The sequence below is a fragment of the Euprymna scolopes genome, chromosome 1 (assembly GCF_053919585.1).
Source record: "Euprymna scolopes isolate OS-2025 chromosome 1, ASM5391958v1, whole genome shotgun sequence".
NCBI classification, from domain to species: Eukaryota; Metazoa; Mollusca; class Cephalopoda; order Sepiida; family Sepiolidae; genus Euprymna; species Euprymna scolopes.
In genome coordinates, this window is record NC_136482.1 from 9,098,638 (window position 1) to 9,121,988 (window position 23,351).

Below are 23,351 nucleotides of genomic sequence, written 5' to 3' on the forward strand. Positions count from 1 at the left end.
CACAGATATGCAACATTGTGGTGATGGGATAGGGGGTAGATCTTGATTGACAGTGTGGGACCTATTAAAGTGGAGATTCTTTTTTGGACTCTGTCTAATCAAGAGAGTTATTGGTTGATACAGCAGCCCATATGTGGCAGCAATATTGCATGCATAAGCGAACGGTGGCTTTGTAGAGATAGCGGATACTGTCAGGTGTAGACAAGTTCTTGCGGTGAAAGTTTTATAAGTAGGAATCATAGATTGAAACTCAGTCAAGCACTTATGATACCATGAATATAACGATAGAGTAGAGAAAGATTAACAGAAAAGTTGACTTATTCTCAAACAATCAACATCTGTTGCAGTTTTTTGTTTTTGTTTTTTTACTTGGGAGTCACCACTTATCAAGGCCCAAAGGCCACTCGAGGATAAGGGTTAATGAATATAAGGCGGTAGGTTAGTAATCATTAATCGTGTAAATTGGGTAGAATTTGATTATGGGAATGGTTCAACAAGAACTTGTTTACATTGGATTTGAAGGTGACTATGTTGTATTCAACCGGGAAGCAGGCCAGCAGAACAGTATTCCACGAGTGAGCTTTGTTCATCGAATCTGCATTTAGATTTAGGCACAGATAGAGAGTAGGAGAAATCATATACCATGGTTGTAGCTAGTCGTATGTTTTTTTGTGCAAGTTTGGCAAAGGGGGACCATAGATTGGAGTTCAGTTGAGCAATTTCCATTAAAATAACAATAGTTAACTGTGGTGTTTTAAAGAACCCCAGAAGGGAGAGGGAAGACATGCTACCTAAAGGAGGAGAGGACACCCACACAACAGAGAAATGAACAGTAGAGAATAGAAGAAATCATTTTTGACTAGATTGCAAAGTCGGTTTTAAATTCTGTCAAGGCAAAAAAAAGTGGTTTGAGCAACACCAAGCCTTGTGTTCAACTATGCCCTTGTGGGGAGAGAAGTAAATAGTTAAAGCAAAATAAATTGTTTTAGACTGAAAATAATTTCTAAATTTATTGATAATGTTTAACCATTTTTTTCTATTTTTATTGCTCATGTCTGACATGAATCATAAATCTATGACATCACTTCAAAACTATGATTATTTTGTAAAGGTAATGTTTTAAGCTCTATTCATAAGGAAGTTCAAATAGGTCAATTAGTAGAAAGTCAGACTGAAGATCTCAAGGTTTCAGTTTATGATCATGGTATCTGCTTTATTTGTTGAGAATTTATTATTTACTGTTGATGCAATATTTTCAATTTCTAAAACTAGTTAAGATCTAATTAATTTTCAATTTCTAAAACTAATTAAGATCTACTTGGAATGAGGCAAATTTTGTAGTTATTACACCCTTGTAGGTACAAGATTGAATCTGGTGCTTTCTGAAAAGGGGCTTAGGTTTTATCGATAAGAAAAAAGGAACCAAATTTCATGTGAAACTTTATTGAATCGAAAATATTTTGAAGAATTAAATTTCGTTTTTTTTTCTCATGAATTGTTTAATGTTTCAGAAGATTGAAAAAAAACAAATCTAACATTTTGCTTCGTTTTCTCTTTTCACAGGAAACAAGTTAATCCAAAAGAAAAAAACTTTATATCCCTACTGGAACACCTGCTTCGATGCCCACCTTTACGATGGCCGTGTTATAGAGATGGTGCTGATGGGGAGGCCCTCCCAGTTCTTGGCGAATGTTAGCGTTAAGGCGAAACATCTAGCTGAAAAATGTCACACAAGTGGAGGTGAAGCAATGCTATGGGTATGATGAAAAATTTGATTGTTATTTTTGTGTGTGATTTGAAGTTTAAACTTAACAGACATTATTTATTTTCAATCTCCGCTTGTTTCACCCCCCCACTTTCTCTTCTCTTGAAATTGAAATTCTATTATAGCACTACAGGGACAAATTCTCTGCTCATAAGCTCTGCAGTTGTAGTTTTGTTGCGTGAATAACACATAACAAGAGTTTTTTTCTGCTTTATCATGATATGTGTTGATTAATTGCAGCAGATTATCCAAATGGCAGCTCTCCACATAGACAACTGGAGTCTTGTTGCGTAGATAACATGTAGTAGCAGTTCATCCTCTCTCTCCTTTTTTGTTTTTCTTTCATGATGGGTGTTGATTAATGACTGTTGATAATGATAGTACAAAATCATTTGGGGTTTAACAATGCTTTGGAGGTTGTGGTATTTATTTCCAGTACACATAAATAATTGAGCCATCAAATTCCTTCCCTTGGATAATCACCATTTTTTTTTTGTCTCACCCCCCACTTCCTTTCTCTCTCTATTTTTTGTTTCTTTCTCCTTGTCAGCCAAAGACAACAAAAGAAAGTAGTAAAAAACAGCAAAAAGGACAAATCATATTTGTTTCTCTCTGTTAAAACCATTCTTTCTATCTTTTTTACCTGATTTTGTTTTTCTCTTTCCTTTCTCTTTGTCAGCCAAAGGCAACAGAAGAAAGTGAAAAGGATAAATTAAGATTTGCTTTCCTCTTTTTCAGTAGTGAAGATCGAAAAGTTATCTGATATTAGATTAGTACCTAGTGATTTGGGTAGTAGTACCTCTGACTGTGAGAGTAAGAACTCTGCTTTCATTTACACATGACTAATCAACATTAAAATATTGATCAGGATTAAATATAAAAATAAATGAAATCAATTAAAAAATTTTTTAATAAACATGGACCAATAGGATGCCTCCATTCAGTGTCGAAAGACAAAGGATACTCCCCATAAGGGCAGCTGCGCATGTAATTGTGAGGCAAGGATTGAGCAATCCCCAACCACATCTCTCCTGAATCGACAATGTTTGAGTTCAGTGGCAAGGAGAAGTCTAAGATGACTGGAAACAATGCCTAGATAAGTGGAGAGTATATTCAGCACCTGGAAGTCTCAAATGGTCATCCATTTAGTACTGACCAGGTTCAACATTGCTTAACTTCATTGATCCAACAGGAACTGGTGTGTCAACATGATGATGCTGTATATGCATGGACCAATATGGGCCATAAGTCACGAATCAAAAAGACTTATATAGATGTATGTTGTTAAGAAAGCTATTAATCACTAATCCTACCCGACGTTGCCATGGATGCATTGAAATCATTTTAACAAAGTTTTCTTTTTACATTTTTAAAACTTTTTGCCAGTCTTAATTTTTTTACGTGTAATAAATACACTACAAAATTTGCCTCATTCCAAGTAGATCTTAATTAGTTTTAGAAATTGAAAATGAATTAGATCTTAACTAGTTTTAAAAATTGAAAATATTGCATCAACAGTAAATAATAAATTCTCAACAAATAAAGCAGATACCATGATCATAAACTGAAACCTTGAGATCTTCAGTCTGACTTTCTGCTAATTGACCTATTTGAACTTCCTTATAAATAGAGCTTAAAACATTACCTTAACAAAATAATCATAGTTTTGAAGTGATGTCATAGATTTATGATTTATGTCAGATATGAGCGATAAAAATAGAAAAAAATGGTTAAACATTATCAATAAAGTTAGAAATTATTTTCACAGTCTAAAACAATTTATTTTGCTTTAACTAAAAAATAATTTGATATTTAATGTATACAAGAATTTCAGCCCATAGATCCCATGATTCTAGCATACAGAGAAAGAAATAAAATTGTAGTTGTACATGAGACAACTCTGGTTTGATATTCTTAAATTAAAATTGAGTTTATATATATTATTCCTTAATTGGAATTCATTTTTTGAGATGAGCATTATATATTAATTTATTTTTATTTCGGACTATTAGTCTCATCTTTATTAGTTGTTGTTTTTTTTTTTAATCTTTTTTTTTAATTTATTTTTTTTTTATTGGTTTGTTTATTCACAACGTTTCGGCCAACTATTCCTCTGGCCTTCGTCAGGTGGTAATCGCCACGGATAGGAACTTCGAATCTCCTAACTGCATTCTCAGCCATCACTGCCATCTGTAGTTGTTGTCGTCTCATCACATTTTGGCCAATTAACTTCTGCCACGCTTTTGGTGGGATTGAAACCGCTATCTTCAGATAATGCTCATCTGGAACCGTAGAGATTCAACGTCTCTATCAACTGCGCCACGGGTCCCGATGAGCGATCAAGGTTGGATTCTTTGATCTTATAAATCCACGTTTATTTATTATCTGATCTTCTATAGTCGGGTCCGTACCGATTGGTATATATATTATTCCTTAATTGGAATTCATTTTTTTTTAGATGAGCATTATATATATTAATTTATTTTTATTTCGTGGCGCAGTTGATAGAGACTATAAATTTAATATAGTGATTTAAATTATAAATATAAATTTAATAAAGTGCTTTAAATTATAAATATAAATTTAATAAAGTGATTTAAATTATAAATATAAATTTAATAAAGTGATTTAAATTATAAATATAAATTTAATATAGTGATTTAAATTATAAATATAAATTTAATATAGTAATTTAAATTATAAATATAAATTTAATATAGTGATTTAAATTATAAATATAAATTTAATAAAGTGCTTTAAATTATAAATATAATTTAATAAAGTGATTTAAATTATAAATATAATTTAATATAGTGATTTAAATTATAAATATAAATTTAATAAAGTGATTTAAATTATAAATATAATTTAATATAGTAATTTAAATTATAAATCTAAATTTAATATAGTGATTTAAATTATAAATATAAATTTAATATAGTGATTTAAATTATAAATATAAATTTAATATAGTGATTTAAATTATAAATATAAATTTAATATAGTGATTTAAATTGTAAATATAAATTTAATATAGTGATTTAAATTATAAATATAAATTTAATATAGTGATTTTAATTATAAATATAAATTTAATATAGTGATTTAAATTATAAATATAAATTTAATATAGTGATTTTAATTATAAATATAAATTTAATATAGTGATTTAAATTATAAATATAAATTTAATATAGTGATTTTAATTATAAATATAAATTTAATATAGTGATTTAAATTATAAATATAAATTTAATATAGTGATTTAAATTATAAATATAAATTTAATATAGTGATTTTAATTATAAATATAAATTTAATATAGTGATTTAAATTGTAAATATAAATTTAATATAGTGATTTAAATTATAAATATAAATTTAATATAGTGATTTAAATTATAAATATAAATTTAATATAGTGATTTAAATTATAAATATAAATTTAATATAGTGATTTAAATTATAAATATAAATTTAATATAGTGATTTAAATTATAAAATTATTTAAAATGTAAAGTTAATTCAAATATGTTAGCTAATTAGGATAAATAATCTAATGAATGGATGAAAAAAATTGGATTCAGCAAACTTATGTTAATTTCAGAATTAAATAAGATAAAATGAGTTTGAAATATCGATTTTACATTGATTACCTACCTTAGACCTTTAATAATCCTATGAACGGAAGCAATAACTAAATTTAAGTGTTAGTACAAAAACGAAAATAAGTGATTAAAAGAATAGAAATTATATATATATATATATATATATATATATATATATATATATATAATCATCTAAAAAATCATCTTATAATCAGTGAATTAATTAGTTTTAACTAATAACTAATCATTTGAAAAAGTAAATAAAAGAAATAAAACAATGTGGAGTTTTGAATTTAAATCACCTGACTTTATTAAAAGTATTTTAACAGAAAAATAAATTATAAATATATCTATTAATATAACTAAAACATAGGACTCAAAGATGTTACAAAAATAACAAAGAAAATGATATATTAAAAAAAATTAATTAAAAAAAAATAATTTTAAATAATAATTTAAGTACACAAAGATATGAAAAGAATTTATTTTAGTTAAGAGAATACAGCATGGTTACCTTCTTAGCAAGGAAATTGAGAGCTTGTTGATCGCATGGACTGTCAGTTCAAGGAAAGTTTTTTTTCTATTGTTTTTAAGTTGTGCATCTGATGAGTAAGTGATGGAAAATGCAGCAAAGACATACTTTTGCCAATTTGACAGTCACGAGCAAAACAATATTGTAATGCATTCCCTGTGAAAAAAATAAATTACCAACAGAGATAGGGGCTATGTACAAAGAGAAACTATACAGGGGGAAAACCGTGGAGGTCCAATCCACCATCTGTCTAAAGCCGCCTTAAAGTCCTCTAGTGTGGGCTGGTTTACAACCTCATTGGGTAACTGATTCGACAGAGAGGCCACTTGAACCGAGAACATTGCTTGGCATCAAGATAAACCTTTTTTGCGTGCCTACGGAGCCCGCAATCCGGGGCAGGGGGGAAGAACAGGTCCCAGTCCAGGCCACATCATCCATGGAACATAGTGTTGACGAGGATGAGGTTGCCTCGAAGCTTCCTCTGCTCAAGGGAAAAAAGATTTAGTCCTTAAACGTTGCTCATAGGATAGACCTATGAGGCCAGCCACTATTCTCGTCTCCAGGCGCTGAACCTGTTTGAGACGCTGGATGTCCTTCACGTAATAGAGAGATGCGACTTAAATACTGTATTTGAGAATTGAACGCACCAAGGAGGTGTAAAATTTTTGCAACCTATTCTATTATACTATATATGCTCTGAAATCACAAGATATTCATTGAGCTTGAACTTTTTTAATTTAAAAAAAAATTTAGAAAATTTTTTTTTAAATTAAAAAAAATTTTTTTTTTTTTTTAATCCATTACGATTGGTATATACTAACTGATTAACATTTCAAGTAAATTATTAACACACACACACACACTAAGAAGGATCTTGAATATGTGTTCGATAGATATCATCCTTATTGTAAGCATATTATGTATTGATTACTGTTCTGGTGTCTGACACAACGATCATTATATTACAATGGCCCAGATCTAAAATTTCCAGCTGAGATGAGAAAACAAAGTGATCAAATGCTCATTTGATCTCGTATCTTTTACCTGAAAGTTCAAGGATGTTCTGCAGGTAATTTTCTTTTTTTACTTTCTCTCAACTTACTCATCGACTAGTGCTGAACAGAAACAAACAAAAAAAAAAATGGAATCCATGACCTTGTTTTCAATTGAAGTCCGTATTCTTTTATATGACAGATGCTTGAAAGAAATCATTTTTTTGTTTGTGGACTCAACTTAATTAAAAAACAAAACTAAAGGAAAATCTTTATGATGTACATATCCGACACAGAATGAAAATGTCATATTCCAAAAATCATATTAATATATCAAGTAGATTTTTTCTTTTTATTTGAATTAAGAAAATCAAATTTTATGAGTATATGATAATGTTGTCTTGATATGCCATATTTAATAAAGGGAGACAATTTAATTTTAACTACTGAGATCAACATCAGCTTTGTTATGGCTATGATTAAATCACTAAAAATCATAGAAAAATGGTTTCCTATATAAAATAAATTATTTGATACATTTACGTGATCTTTGGAAAATGACATTTTCATTCGATGCCTTTTTTTTTTTTTGATTAGGTTGAACTCTGGACTTGCATCATTTTTTATTTATTTAAATGCACAAATGAACAATAATAATACTTGATTGAAACCTATAAACTTTAATTCAAGCCAAAAATGACTTCTAAAAAATATATTAACTCTCTTAAGACTATTATTACCTTTATCAAAATTGATAAGTGGTGACTCATTAGTAATATATATATATATATATATATATATATATATATATATATATATGTTTATATCTATATATCTAAAGCCTTTGATAGGGTATGGCATAAAGGTTTACTTCATAAGATCGCTAGCTATGGTATAGCTGGAAAAGTCTTCTCAATTATTAAATCATTTCTTTCTGATAGGTTCATAAGAGTAGTAGTTGAGGGGCAAAAATCAGAAGCTCACAGTATTAATGCCGGTGTCCCTCAGGGATCCATCCTGGGCCCAACTCTTTTCCTGATCTACATTAATGATCTTCCAAATCATATCCTTACATCATTTGTAGACATTTATGCTGACGACACTATCATTTATGGTACCACATCTAAGACAGTAAACGACCAAGTTCTCTCCAATTCTCTCTCCTCTGATCTTGAGCACGTAGTACAATGGGGAAAGGAGTGGCTGGTTACTTTTAATCCATCTAAAACCAAGCTTCTCTCTTTACATCATCAACATTCTAATCCACATTTGTCATCAATTGAAATGAATGGCTCACGTCTTCAGGAGGCCTCAAGTTTTGACAAGCTTCTGGGCTTGACCATTACTCCTGATCTTAAATGGAACACGTATATCAAATCTGTTGCCAAGGCCGCTGGAAAAATGGTGGGATCTTTCTATCGATCCAGTAGATATCTCACTGCTGATGCTATTCTCTACCTATATAAGAGCCAGGTACGTCCAAGGATGGAATACTGTTGCCACATCTGGGCAGGAGCTGCTAGAAAGGACTTGTCCTGCCTTGATAGAGTTCAAAATAGACTTCGTAGCCTCGTAGGAGATGTCCTTTTCTCCTCCTTGCAACCTCTATCTCACAGAAGAGATGTTGCGAGTTTGTCTCTGATGTATCGTTATTTTCATGGAAAGTGTTCAACTGAGCTTCAATCTATGGTCCCCCCTCGCCAAACTTTCACAAGAAACACTCGTCTAGCTGTAAACACTATCAATAATTTCCCCCACTCTTTATCTGTGCCTAAACCTAAACGTAGATTCCATGAACAAAGCTTCTTTCTTAGAACTGCACGCCTGTGGAATTGTCTTCCGTTTTCCTGCTTTCCGGCTGACTACAATATGGTTGTGTTCAAGTCTAAAGTAAATAAGTTCTTGATGAGCCGTTCCATATAAGTTATTAAATTTACCAAATTTTCATTACTAATGATTACTATATTGACCAATTTCTACTGTACACTCTTTAACCCTTATCCTTGAGTGGCCTCTGGGCCTTGATAATGTGATGATGCCTTTGTAAAAAAAAAAAAAAAAAAAATGTAGGAATACAAAAAGTTTAAAAAACAAAACAAGAATGTTTCTTTCAAAAGCACATAATTTTCGACCGATCCTTCGGTCTTCTTCAGTGTGAATGATGGAAACATGAATGTAGGGCGGGCAGGGTTAGCAGCAGGAGGGACACTGGTATAGCCAATAAGATTAAGATCTATATGAATATGACTCTTCCAATATTTTTGACCTGGAATGGTCAGCAACTTGTGTGGCCTCTATTCAAAACCCAAGTCTTTCATAAAACTTTGGATTGGACACTCACGCATCCCACGAATACACTCCCATATGTGAACATACATGCATATACACCCGCACACTACCACATATGCTTTTATATGTACCCATATATATATATATATATATATATATATATATATATATATATATATATATATATATATATATATATATATTAGTGTTGGTACGATTAATCGGAATAGGGAATTGGAAAAATTGTAATTTTTGGGGGTATCAGTATTGGAATCAGAAAAATTTTCCGATGCCAAAACACTTCCTTTAATTATCTTCTTTTTTTTTTATTTGATTTTGGTTTAAGAATAATCTTTCACTGCTGCTAATAATAATAAAATAATAAAATATTTATTGATTTTAAACTAACAGTAAAAGTAAAATCTCTAAATCATCCCCTCACAAATGCGTTTTTACGTTTGAGTAAATATTTGCATATTTAACATGTGATTTTACAGTAATCGGGACAAAATAACAATTTTATGGTTAAATATATAGATTAATGAAGAATTGGAATCAGTAATTGTATTGGAATTGGAAAAAATATTGGAATCATCCATCACTATATATATATATATATATATATATATATATATATATATATATATATATATATATATATATATTTTTTTTTTTTTTTTTTTTTTTTTTACACAGTGATCACCACTTACTTATCAAGGCCCGGAAGCCACTCAGAGATAAGGGTTATTGCAAGTACATTACGTTAGTGTGGAGATTTGATGAAGTGTTTACTTAAGAGGGCGGTTCATTAGGAATTTGTTAACGTTGGACTTGAAGACATCCAAGTTGTAGTCTGGTGGGAAGCAGGCAGATGGAACAGAGTTCCACAGGCATGCAGTTCTAAGAAAGAAGCTTTGTTCATGGAATCCGCGTTTTGATTTAGGCACAGATAAAGAGTGGGGGAAACTTTTGACAGTGGATTCAGCTAGACGGGTGTTTTTCGTGAAAGATTGGCGAGGGGGGACCAGAGATTGGAGTTCAGACGAGCACCTGCCATGGAAATATATATATATATATATATATATATATATATATATATATATAGTCTTTGAAGATTTAACCTTTAAAACTATACAAAAAAATATTTTTTATCATTCGTTAGAAAACCATCCAGTCAGTAAGTCATTTAATCACCTGCAATCACTGCATCAACTCGCTCTCGAATTTACTATAGTACTAATAATTTATTTTTTTAAGGGATCATCAGTTGTTTACCATGAAACACTGTTTCGGGGATTTAAAAACAAAACAGTATATTACATCATGGCTCCCCAGCAGTGTTGATCAAACACCACCACCCTTAATCTTAGGAAGAAGACATGTTACAAATATTTGATCCAATTTCCTATTCTTAATTGCAATTACTAACCTTTTCATACTATAAAAATGAATTTCTTATCTGTGCGATTCATCAGTTTCCACATTTAAAATGGATACATTTTTTAATTTATCAGTCTTGTATTTATAAGATTAGGATTAATCCATTTAATTACTTATCACCCCACTATGATTAGTATTTAGTATATTTACATTATTATTTATTTAAAATTAGATATATAAAGGTTAAAAATATTTTTACATATATACATTTTTAAATATATATATATATATATATATATATATATATATATATATATATATATATGTGTGTCTCTTATTTGGGGGTTAAAGACTCTTGGTAAATGATATTGCCTGCTACTCCTCTAGCATAATGCAAAGCTCTCTGTAAATAAACAAATGGAGCACTGTGGGAGTGGCAATCAATGTTTGTATAAAACATTGTTAGATATGAGTGACGTATCAGTGACATGATGGATAGAGCTACTGACTATCAACTCAATGGTTGTTGGTTCGATCCCTGCCATGGTTAGGGTGTTGGTCTAGTCACACTGAGGAGCTGTGATACAGCGAAACAGTCTGTCTATGGATGACTATTTTTTTTTTTTTTTCGTATTATTTGGATTCTTCCAACTCATCTTGAGTGTTATTTTCACAACGTTTCGCTTAATGTAACCTATGACCTTCTTGAGGCATCTTATCAAATTCAGGAATCCGCTCAAAATTTTTAACAAAATCCTTTATTAAAACCACAGGGATAACCTGCTTTCATTTTGTTAACCGTGTAGAAGACTTAAGTAATTTACAATTGTATTTTAAGGATTGAACCTTCAATTTTCAGAAGAAAGCATTTTATTCCCTAAGCCAAGGGTTCTTGCTTTAAAAAAAAAAATGTTTAGAAGCATTTAAATTAGCAGATTCTGGCTGTATTTAAAGATAATTAAGTATATGGTTCTTCTGTTTTTTTTTTTTGTTTTTTTGTTTTTTCTCTTGGTCTTAAACTAAAGAGAAAACAATTTTTTTCTGGGGGACTATTACTCTAGAAAACAGCTGACTTTATAGCTTCCCAGCTGTACACACTTTGATGTGACCTCTTGACCTCTTTTTATAGGATGGTTGGGTCACTTGGAGAACGGTACTAACCTCCTAACACATTCTATTAAAACATTCCTAATTTGACTTTTTCATGGACCATGATTGATGATTAATTGACCCTTTTTTCATAATTATCTTACTACTAGCAGGAATAACCAGCATTGGCCAGAGGGTGGGGCATGGATAAAAAAAAGTGGCAGTTACAAAAACAGTGTCTAACATTTTTTTCTTACTAATGTCTCACTGCTAATAAAGGCCAAAAAACACTGAAGGATGAGAGTTTATAAGATTGTTGGTTGACGATGAACGTCTTGGGAGGATTGGAAATGATGGATGAAATGGTAAAAATTTAATTATTTAAATGTAAAACGCAACAAAAATTTGTTAACATTGGATTTTGAAAATCACCATATTGTACTCAGTTGGGAAGCTGCCCTGTGGTATTGTATTCCACTATTGAGAAGTTCTTGGTAAGAAACTTTGTCCATGATAGTTCTGATTCATTTTAAGTACACATGGAAAAATGGAAAATTCGGTACTTATACAAAAGAAGGACTGTGCTATTGGCAGAATTTTCAGAGTAGTTTACATAAGATGTAGAAAGGTGCCAAAATGCTAAGCCAATGAAATACTGCAGCAAACATCATTGGTTGATTATTAAAAAAGAAAACTGAATATTTTTCTTGATTTGAACAAAAAAAAATCATTAAAAACAGAAAAAATCATTTAAAAAATAAAAACTTATGTTTACAATCGATTGTTTGTTATTCAAAAAATAAATATTCATGAAACTTACCTTACAATGAGTGTTTTTTAAGTTTCATAAAAATTGTCCAATTATTATTCATTGTATTTTCTTCATAACAACAAAAAAATATTGTTTTCATTGAATTATAATTTCAATGAGAAATAATATATTTTTCATTGAAAAAATTGGTGAGCATTTGGACGAAAAAAAAACAAAAAAAAACATTGCAAAACTTTTTTTGACACATTTCAAAACTTTACATAAACCACCCAGAAAATGTAGGTTCTTATTCTGTATAAGTACCGAAAATTCTTTGAGGTGGTTCTAGCTAGACTAGTTTTGCATCTTTCTTTAAAGACTTCTCTCTGTCTCCCTCCTACTAATCCCTTCTCTTTTTTTTTCTGTGCCTCTCTTTCTTTTTCTATCTCTCTAATACTTCTTCTGACTAAATGTCTCTCTCTCTCTCTCTCTCTCTCTCTCTCTCTCTCTCTTTCAATTGGTTTAATATAAAAGAAAAAAGAAAGCTGACTAAATTTTTTTGACCTAATTTCACTACTGTTTTTGAAACACTCCCGGAAGAACTGAATAAAGTATGAAAGACAAACTAGTGATGTAACTAAGAGACCAAATTCAAAAGCTCATCTTTTTATCATGTTTCTGAATTTTGTTTTTAATAACCATTGATAATTTAGATTATTTGGATTATTCAGACTACTTGCCTGCAAAGACCCATTCATTAGGATAAAGTACTTAGTAAAAATTCAGTTCTGTAGATTGATGGTTCAATCCTAAGTGCAGATAATATAAAAATATATAACTGTGAATTACTTACAGTCATAGCTGGCAGAATGAGAGGATTAAATAAGGGGTTTCATTCAAAATTCTGTATAGATTCTAGAATTCAACAGAAAAATTCCAGAATTCAACAAAATACACCTGAAGAATGTCAGAGATTACATCAATCGAAATTAGAATAATACGCAAGAACAATAATCCAAATTTTTTTTATTTCTTTATCTTTTTAATAATGTTCAGTATTTAGTTTGTTGGTGAACTCCTCATGAACTTCAATTACTTATAAAGGATAAAGAGGGGAATTTTTTTTTTATTGAAGTTTGATGTTTCTGTATCTGTCGTGTTGTGTGTCTGATTAAATGCATTAATAGGTTTACCTTGGTCACTAGACTAACCATGCATGGGTTGTCATGATTTTAGATGCAGTGCAAGCCAGCAAAGAAGCCACATCAACTCAACCAGGACAAATGACATTTCAACAACAACAAACAGTATCAGTAACATTATTTATTGTATGGGGTCAATTTAATATTTTTCTCTATAATATATTTTTGTTTCTGAATATTTTTCATATTTGGATTCTTCGGACTACTGTTCTCATCTTGAGTGTTATTTGCAGGTTTTGCTCAGTATAACCGACAGTCTTCTTCGGGTGTATCTTGTCAAACTCTGGAATTTTTCTATTGGACTTGAATCTCTACAGAATTTGAAATGGAACTAAAATCAAATATATAGGGATTTTCTTTGTTTTGTCTGAATTTCCTTTTTAAACCTAGGACCCGTGGCGTAGTGGATAAAGTACTTGGTAAAATTCAGTTGCAAGTGACACTCTCTTTGACATTAAAGTTTCACTCCTCAATGTCAGCAACATTCAAAAGACAGCTGTGAATTACTTTACACTTACCCTTCATGGCTGTAAGAATGAGAGCATGTTATCCCCATGGATTGAATAAAGAGTTCCATTCAGAATCCTAAGTTTTACAGAAAGATTTCTTAGTTTGACAAGATACACCAGAATTGAATTCATTATTTAAAAAAAACAAAAAAAACATAGAGAAGCAAATGTAATTTTTTAGCAATTAATTACAGCAATATAAATATATTCACTCAACACAAAAAGAATATAAAATATCGGATATGATAATGAATTAAAATTTAATAAAAATAATAAAAAAAGAAAAACTATTTGGTTTAATCCACCTTATAACAAGAAGGTAAAAATAAAATACTAAAAAGTAAAAAGCAATAAATTCTGCAAAAATATTGATAAGAATATTGATATATTGAAATATTGATAAGAATAGCATTAAACTTAGTTAATAGAAATAATTTCAAGCATAAGTGATGATCACAACGTGATTATATTTAAGAGATACAGAAACAAACTAAATTTATAGTTCGACTTTTTTTGGAAAATAAGAATTTTGGTACTTGTAGAGTTTAATCAAGACATTTAAAAATGAAAATATCAAAAAAAGGTTATATTCTACGTATCCGTTTTGGACTGATGGTCTCCGAAAAAAAAATTTCACTTAATTTGATGAGTAGTTTTTTTTTGTTTTTTTTACAACGGAAAAACATGTTTTTATGACAGCACATTGAAGCAGATATCTTGGATTTTTAAAAATATTTTGTTTGAATTTTAGAAACGCCACGGGGAGATAACTCCAGTTAAAGCGCCAACACTCTCTCTCCATCTTTAATACTAGCTTTTCTTTCTAAAAATTGAACCTTTTGCTCGGTATCATAATAAATTGTTTTTCGCTGTAAAACCAAAACTACTTGATGAAATTAAGTGAAATTTTTTTTTTTCGGAGAACTTCATTCCATAACGGATACATACAATTTAAACTTTTTTCAATATTTTTATTTTTTAATGTCTTGATTAAACTGTACAAGTACCAGAATCAATATTCTTTCTAAAAATTCTTAAACATAAAAATGTTTAGAGTAGTGGGTTTTAGATGGGAGTAAGTATAAACAAAATAAGTAAAGAATAGTTTAGAAATGTTGATCTCTGACATGTGAATTGATACGTGTTCTTTGGCAAATGACGTCACAGCCAGCTAATCAAGATTTTGAGTAGTCTAGGTTTTGGAGCAGAACCGGACAGGTCAGTTTGACGAATAAGCAATGGGACCAGCAGCTAGAAAGATGTAATCAAAGAGTGTGGAGCTTTCCAAGTCAAGTATGGCTCGACCACTCCCTCCCCTTTGCAGACTGTGTGATAAATGTGCCAAATAAAGGTATTGTCACGCAACTATTACAATCAAACTAACCGGAATAGAAAATTCCAGTGCAGACCAGGATTTTGTGGAATAAATGCAGAAGGAAAATATTGTAGTATTAAGTTCAATAAATATATAAATTATATTTTTAGCTTTCTTAACTTCAACAATTTTGAAATTGACCTCCAAAATCCTGTTCTTCTGTGCACGTTTAGTTGTCCATTAAGCGGTCAGTTAAAGACTTGAAAGAATGCTATGGAAACTAAAGGTCTGAGAGTGAATGTTACCAAAGCCAAAGTGATAATTAGTAATTATAGCACTAGAAAGCCTTCAGAAAGAGGAAAGTTCTCCTGACCAGTTTGTGGAAAAGGAATTGAAAGCAGCTTAATTTTTTGCGATACTTATAAGCATTAGATACACACAAAGTGCCGTGAGATTACAGGTCAATCGAGAGATGATAGATAATCAGTTTGTGTGCAGTATACACAGATGAGAACTCAGATGTGGAGAAAGTATATTTGAATGGTGAAGCTATTTAAGTTGTTTAGAATTTTGTTACCATGGTAATATTGTTAGAGCACGAGATGGAGCAGGTGCTAATGTGTTTATAAGTGTTAGGAGATGTAGTAATAAGCCGAGCATTACCACTCTCGACTAAGGGAAGACTATGTGTATATACTGTGATGCATGGAAATAGAACCTGGCAACTCAGGGTTGAGGATATGTGTTGCATGGAGAGATATGAAAATGATTCAATGAATGTTTGATTTGAGCAGTGATGGGATGATTCTAATATTTTTTCTGATTCCGTACTAAATTACTGATTCCGATTCTTTATAAATCTCTAAATATTTAAAAAAATAAAAAGTGTTATTGTGTCCTGATTAGCATAAAAACACATCTTAAATGTGAAGATATTTTCTCAAACGTAAAAACACATTTGTTAGGAGGTTATTTTAGTTTTACTGGTAGTTTAAAATCAATAAATATTATTTTATTATGACTACCAATGGTTTGGTCATATTAAAAGAATTGATGAGTGATTTGAAGTTAGTAAATGTAGGACAGTTGAGGTAGCAAGGTCAGTTGGCAAAAAATGGCAAAGAAAAATATGGAAGTAAGTGATAAAGATGAAAAAGAGAGAACCGCCCCCCCCCTCCAATTAATGACACCTTATCAATTCTCCAACACTATTGCTACACTATCCCATTGAGTACTGTACACACAATAACCCTTATCCCCGAGTGGCCGTTGGGCCTTGATAAGTGGTGAACTCCATGTAAAAAAAAAAAAGAGAGGGATAAATAAAGAGCTGGTTAGAAGAAGATTAGTTTGGAAGTCAATTTCTAAAAGCCAATGTGTAAAACGGATGTTAGGCCGATGATGATGATTTGAGAACGCCATGTTTGAACATAATTATTACATGAATCTGTGCTGCTTCAAGGATACATTTGTTAAATTATGTCAGTAACATGTCCACTTCTCTCTTTACAGCTACCACTAGAACCTCAGGGTCAGTTACAAATTCAAGTTCGGCATTTTCCAGAAAAAGATGGTAAGTTGTTAGTTCAGTTACTACTTCTTTTTATTATCTTGCATGTTATTTTCAAATTGTCCAAATCATCATTTTCAGGATAATTATTTTTTATTTTTTTGCTTCTCATCGACACACAACCACGCACACAAGGCAGAAGTAAATAGATTCTCTGCAAAAATTCATACCATCATATTTTTTTCTTCTGTGTTTATCCTACAAAGCAGCGTCTGTACTGAACTTCTCTCTTGACAATATACAAAGTTTGGTTCGGATCAAGTTCAGCCTTTTTCGCATCTTATGATGGAGTATCAAATCATCTTTGTTTCGGCCATCCTCCAACTAAGTAGGGAGTTGAGCAGCATGATGCTTGTTCACATTACATTTATATTTATGCGTGTTAGTACAGTCGGAAGTAGGAAACAGGGATGGATATTAACTACAACACAAGAATCCATAAGTAATCATTGGTATGTAAAAGTGTTTGATTGGCCAGGTCAAGTTAATTTTGTTCCTCCATTTTCTATGATGGTTAGTATGTTTGTTAATGGGCTCAGAGACCAGGGTTCAATCCTAGATCGAGTCCTACCAAAGACTTACAAAATGGAACTTAATGCCCCCCCCCCATTTCTGTGGCGTCTCACTAATTGTTGCTGTTGTTATCATCATCAGAAGGAGCAGCAACATCCCTGTATCTAGCATCTAAAGTTATCTTTTTTTTGATATTCAAAATCAAACCGGAATATGTAGATGATTAATTTACATAAATGGTTAATGTTAATTAATGGGCTGGTCGAGTCATACTAAAGACTGAAAAATTGCTTTTGATGTCTCTTTGCTAAGCACGCAAAATTATAAGGAGGAAAGTAAATGATGTAATTCTCGAAAAGGAGTGATGCCCTCCCCTACACCTCAGTATAATAGCTAATGAAAAGGGAGCCTTCAGGTCACCCTTGACTATGGTCGATCACTTGACATTTTTTATTGATGTTAATGAATGCTTGGCATGTCAGCATCATCTCTGCTTAAAGAACATGAAAGTCATGAATGCAAACATATTTCAGCAATTTTAATGAAGAGAAAAAAAGAAATGAATTTTAGTTGAATGTTAAGCGAATTATTGGTTATTTTTGTAGTTTATTCTGGAAGTAGTGATTAAAAAATTGTCCGAAGAATATCTCGGTTGATGTTGTGTTTTTAATTTGATTATAAACTGTCGTGTGTGACTTTGAACCCAATCCGAAAATACAAATCCGCCCACTCCGCGGCGTGGGAATTTTTGTCCCTGGTGTCTACACAGCTGGTCGTAGATTCCCACTCCTTAAAAGCAGATAAACTAACAAAAAAAAGGTTATATAATCTTTCTCTTTTTTTTTTCTCACCCCCTCTCTCTTTCACCTTTTTCTCTTTTCTTCTCTCTTGTTTTATTTCCATTTATCTCTTCCCACTTTTTCGGCATTCCTTTTTTTTTTCTCGTTTTTCTCTTTCTATTTTACTCTTTACTTTTTTATTTTACTTTTTCCTTCTTCATTCTTTTTCATATTCCTTTTTCCTCTATCTTTCTTTTTCCTTGTTTTTTTTTTCACTTTTTTTTGACATATTTTCTTCTTTTTTTTTCTCACCCTTTTTCCCCCTTTTCATCTGCCATCTCTCTCTTTTTTTCCCTTATGTTTCTATTTTTGCTCGGATATTTCTGTTTCTCTGTATATTTACACACACACACACACACACACACACACACACACACACATTATAATACATAACATTTCCTGCCTGACATTGCTGTGTATTGGTAAAGACAGGACGAAAACAAAGAAGTTGCTTAATTCTTCCAAAAATGCCAGTTTGATGAGACTCGTTACCATAATTTTGTCTGAGAGTGAAAGACAAAAGGAAAAATGATTTCAAGTTCAGGTAATTGTCCAAATCCCTTCCTGAAAACTTTTGCTGACAACAAAACCTTTTTACGCCTTAACGGTTTCAGCAAAAACTGTCATTTAATTAATTTTACTTTTTTGTTTTATGTGAAACTATTCATTCCAGTAAGATAATGGTATGTACCCATGACATATACAAGTATATGTATCTATTTTTATTTACAAGCAAATTTGGGTACTTTTACATATCAGTCCCCATGGCAGATGATATTAGCTCTGTAAAACCCAGTAACAGGTTATGACAACCACACAAAATGAAACCCAGGTTTCTAGAACAGAAAAAAAAGTCCCTTATTGATTTATTTACATTTTCTTTCTTTTTTTTTTTTTTTTTTTGTAATTAATGTGTGTTTAATTTGTATTTGCTTTTTTTAAGGTAGATTATTTGGATTATTCTGGCTACTATTCTCTGTTTTTGTGTGTGTGTGTGTGTGTGTTTTTTTTTTTTTTTTTCTTTTTCACAACATTTCATTCTTCCGGTACATCTTTTCTGGTACATCTTTTCAAACTTTGGTATCATTGTTGAATTTAGGAAACTATTTCAAACTAAATCTTTGATCCTTATCTATATTGAAATACATAAAAAAATACAGCAGTTCAAAACAAAATAGTACAAATACTTATGGATGTATACAAGGGTTGTTCTAAAAGTAAGGCCTCTTTTTTTTTTTTAACTAAAATAAACTACAACATTGAAGAGCTATGAAGATAGGAATGGTACCATAAAAACGAGCAACCAGAATTTATTTTTCTATCTAGTCACCACCATTCTCAATGCACTTTTGCCAGCAATAAATGATGTTTCTTAGCAAAAGTCCTGAGTGTGTTTTGTCACTTGTATCTCTGTTACTACTCTTAAATCGACAAACCCATCTCCTAACTGTGCTAACATCAACTGCATCAGTTTTGTAAATGTTCAACAGTCGTTGGTGAATGTGGGTCGGTTCACGTTTTTCTGCATAGAGGAATTCAGTGACGCATCTTTGCTCCTGACGCATCTCCAAAAGAGAGGCTGCTTTCTTGGAATCTCACAGCATCAATATCTTCAACAGAGAGATGAAATAGTAATTGTCTGTATTTTTGAGATGAGGTGTTTTCATTGATTGAGATTGTCGGACTGACTTCCTCATAACAACCAAGATGAGGAAGTCAGTCCGACAATCTCAATCAAAGAGACATGAAACTTTCACATCATGAATGTATAAGTTCAGTCATCATGACAATGCAATTTGCAATCCATTTTTATCTATTGAAAAAAAAAAAAATAGGAAGCATTACTTTTGGAACATTTCTCGTACTTACTTGTTAGTGAAAAATATTAGTGTACACAAAAAGTACAGGAAATTATTGAGTAGAATTTTAATTGTAAATAAGATTAATTTACCATTTGTAGTCCACAAACCCCAAACAACAAGATCACTTAGCGTCTTCATATTAGAAGAAGATAATTTTCTAATAATTTGTCTTTCTTTCTCTCTTTCCGTCTCTGCCTCTATCTGTCTGTCTCTCTCTTCCTCTCTGTCTCTGTTTTTATCTCTCTCTCTCTCTCTCTCTCTCTCTTTCTCTCTCTCTCTCTCTCTCTCTCTCTGTACCCTTTACCATTACTCGTGGGGAGGGGGGTCCCAAAGACCATATGTATAAGGTAGAATAAGTGAATCGGTCATCATAGTTAACCCTCTTTCCAAAGTGATTTCACGGTCAATCCAATAATTAAAACCACTCAACAGTTTATCTACTTGACTTGCTGGTCTGGTACCCCCCCCCCCCGCAAATTAATGGAGTTTTTTGTATTTTACTTTTAGCCTTTTACTATTATCATTATTTTTGTTGTTCTTTAGAGTGATTGTTCATCTTGATTAATAGTAAACAATTCGTTATCTTTTCTCCATGTCACTGTTCTACCTGAAGTTTTCGTTTTGTGCTCCTGTACTCAGTGGCATAGCATCAGTTTTTGCCGCCCGGGGCGGTCGGAAAATTTCTATCTGATAATTTTCCATAATTTATGATGTACACCAATGTTTCCAACTGATAAGTATATTCATAAATGTTGCTGTTATTTTATTTTTATTTGCCATATTTTTTTTATATGTGTTTCAATATAAATAAACATCAAACTTTTCATTTAATCCACAAGAGTAGATTGTTCTCATTCTGGCAGCCATGACCAAATAGAAATGTTTATTATATTATTTTTAATTACTAACATGGATCTATCAGACAACGGATAAATTTTTGACTGTAAATCATTGTAAAGTAGCATTTTTCTGGAGGTTGCACCAACATATTAATTAATTAACACTTTTGCCCGGTCAAGGTTGATGGAACAAGATCAATCTACCCCTGTTGATTATATTAATTCAGTTTGAAATTTAGTATATAGGTTACGAGTTCAACATAAAGATTCCTAAATTCAAAAAGACTCCTGAAGAAGGTCAGAGATTACATCAGTTGAAACGTGAAATGAACAACCAAGATGAAGTAAAAAAGTTATTTATAGATTACCAGCATGACTACTCGGTATTATCCGGTACAAAAGTGTAATGACTATTATTTATTATCCGGTACAAAAGTGTAATGACTATTATTTATTATCCGGTACAAAAGTGTAATGACTATTATTTATTATCCGGTACAAAAGTGTAATGACTATTATTTATTATCCGGTACAAAAGTGTAATGACTATTATTTATTATCCGGTACAAAAGTGTAATGACTATTATTTATTATCCGGTACAAAAGTGTAATGACTATTATTTATTATCCGGTACAAAAGTGTAATATATTTCTCTTAAAACTTCCTCTTTCTCCCTCCACTGTTTTTTTTTTCTTTTCTTCTCTGCCCAGCCCTTTCTCTCTCTTGATATACACATGCACAAACCAATCGTTTTTATAGATTCCTCGAGGAACAAGTCTGCATAAAAAAATCGACCCTTTCATTAAAAACTGTTTCTTCCCTTTAGTTAGTATATCAAATGGCTGGACCCCCCCCCCCACCTCAATCGGTGCTAATTTAGGGTAAAATAATGTTTTTTGTTTTTTTTTTTTCTAAATTTTAGGTATCATTTATTCAAGGCAACAAAAAATATCAACTTTGTGGGTGTTTGTTTTAATTTTTTTTAGTTTAAGCCAGACATACAAACACACACACACACACACACACACACACACACACACACACACACACACACACAACTGTCCTTTATATTATGGACAAAAATATTTGAATTCTCAGCAAATTCTCCAAGCAAAAACATTTCTTTTTCTGTTAAATAAACAAAATTCATCAGTAAGAAGAAAAAATTTTTAAAATGTAGAAATCGTATTTATTTCTGAAATTTGATTCCTGAGGAAACTGTTCCATTGTAGATAACCTGATTTTGATAAATTGTGTGCGTTATTGCTCCTGATGAGAAATTCAAAATGTCATTGAATTTTGCAGACATATTTTTGTAATCTTGTTCATATATTTATTACAAATACATTTGGACGACTGAAAATAATTACAAAATTACAAAATAATTGATGCGATCATTACAAACAAACAAAAATAAAGACAATTACTACAAATCATCATCATCATAATCAGTTTAATGTCAGCTTTAACGGTTAGACGGTTTTAAGAAATTGACTTCTAAACTAGCATATCACTGGGTAGGTCTTAATTTATTTTTCTCTCAAATCCATTTTTATCATTTCTTGTTTTCCTTCACTTTCTTCTATGAACTGACCTCAGCTGTTCGTCGTCAAAATAAAAAACAACCAACTACAAGTGAAATTCTATAAACATATCAACTGGGCCGTTTTCTACAAGGAGGGGTCACTTTTTTGTCAACATATTTACAAAGTCATTCACGCCTCACAACTTCAGTTGGTGAAATTTTTTTTTTTTAATGGCTTTGTTGATCAATTTTTTTTTTTTTTGTGCTTGCATGGGTAATCACTGCTATTTTCATTTTAGGGTGTTTCGAAACTTTTTTTTAGGGCTCCGTTGATCAATACCCTTACCATAAACTCTCTCCACCCTCGGGCAACACCAAGTACCCCCGCTAGTCTATAATATAAATCTCAGCTGTCTGTGTGTGTGTTTGCATGTCTGCTAAAAACTTTTGTCATCTGCATCAAACAGGCATGAACCTTATATTGTTAGAAAGAGCAATCTCTCAGACACATAATATTGAAAAATTAGAAAACATCTTCAATTATTTAATGCAAAAATATTTTGTTTGAAGGGTTAGGGTTAGGTAAAAACGTTTGTTTCAACATTGTTTGTTAATCACGCATGCGTGAACGGTCAATTTATTGTTTCATTTTAAAAAGCTAAATTTGCAACATCATAACATCTGTGTCGTCGTGGTCCGATCGATAACGCTTATGAATGTAACTTTTGCAAGTTTGCATTCACCATGCAGCATTTTTGTTTTCTTTTTTTT

The 23,351-nt window shown here is 31.3% G+C and overlaps 1 protein-coding gene across 5 annotated transcripts in view; it reads left to right on the forward strand.

Annotated features, from left to right (window-relative positions):
* The window catches only part of LOC145277731 (protein kinase C delta type-like), a 433,752-nt gene that overhangs the window by 348,043 nt on the left and 62,358 nt on the right, over positions 1-23,351 (forward strand). For 4 of the 5 annotated variants that reach the window (XM_080129566.1, XM_080129474.1, XM_080129666.1 and 1 more), the window contains exons 3-4: positions 1,564-1,757; positions 16,944-17,004. In XM_080129566.1, coding sequence (XP_079985692.1) covers positions 1,564-1,757; positions 16,944-17,004 — 255 coding nt within the window. Of the gene's footprint in view, positions 1-1,563; positions 1,758-16,943; positions 17,005-18,742; positions 18,898-23,351 lie in introns of those variants that run through there. The other variant, XM_080129840.1, reaches the window with a different exon arrangement.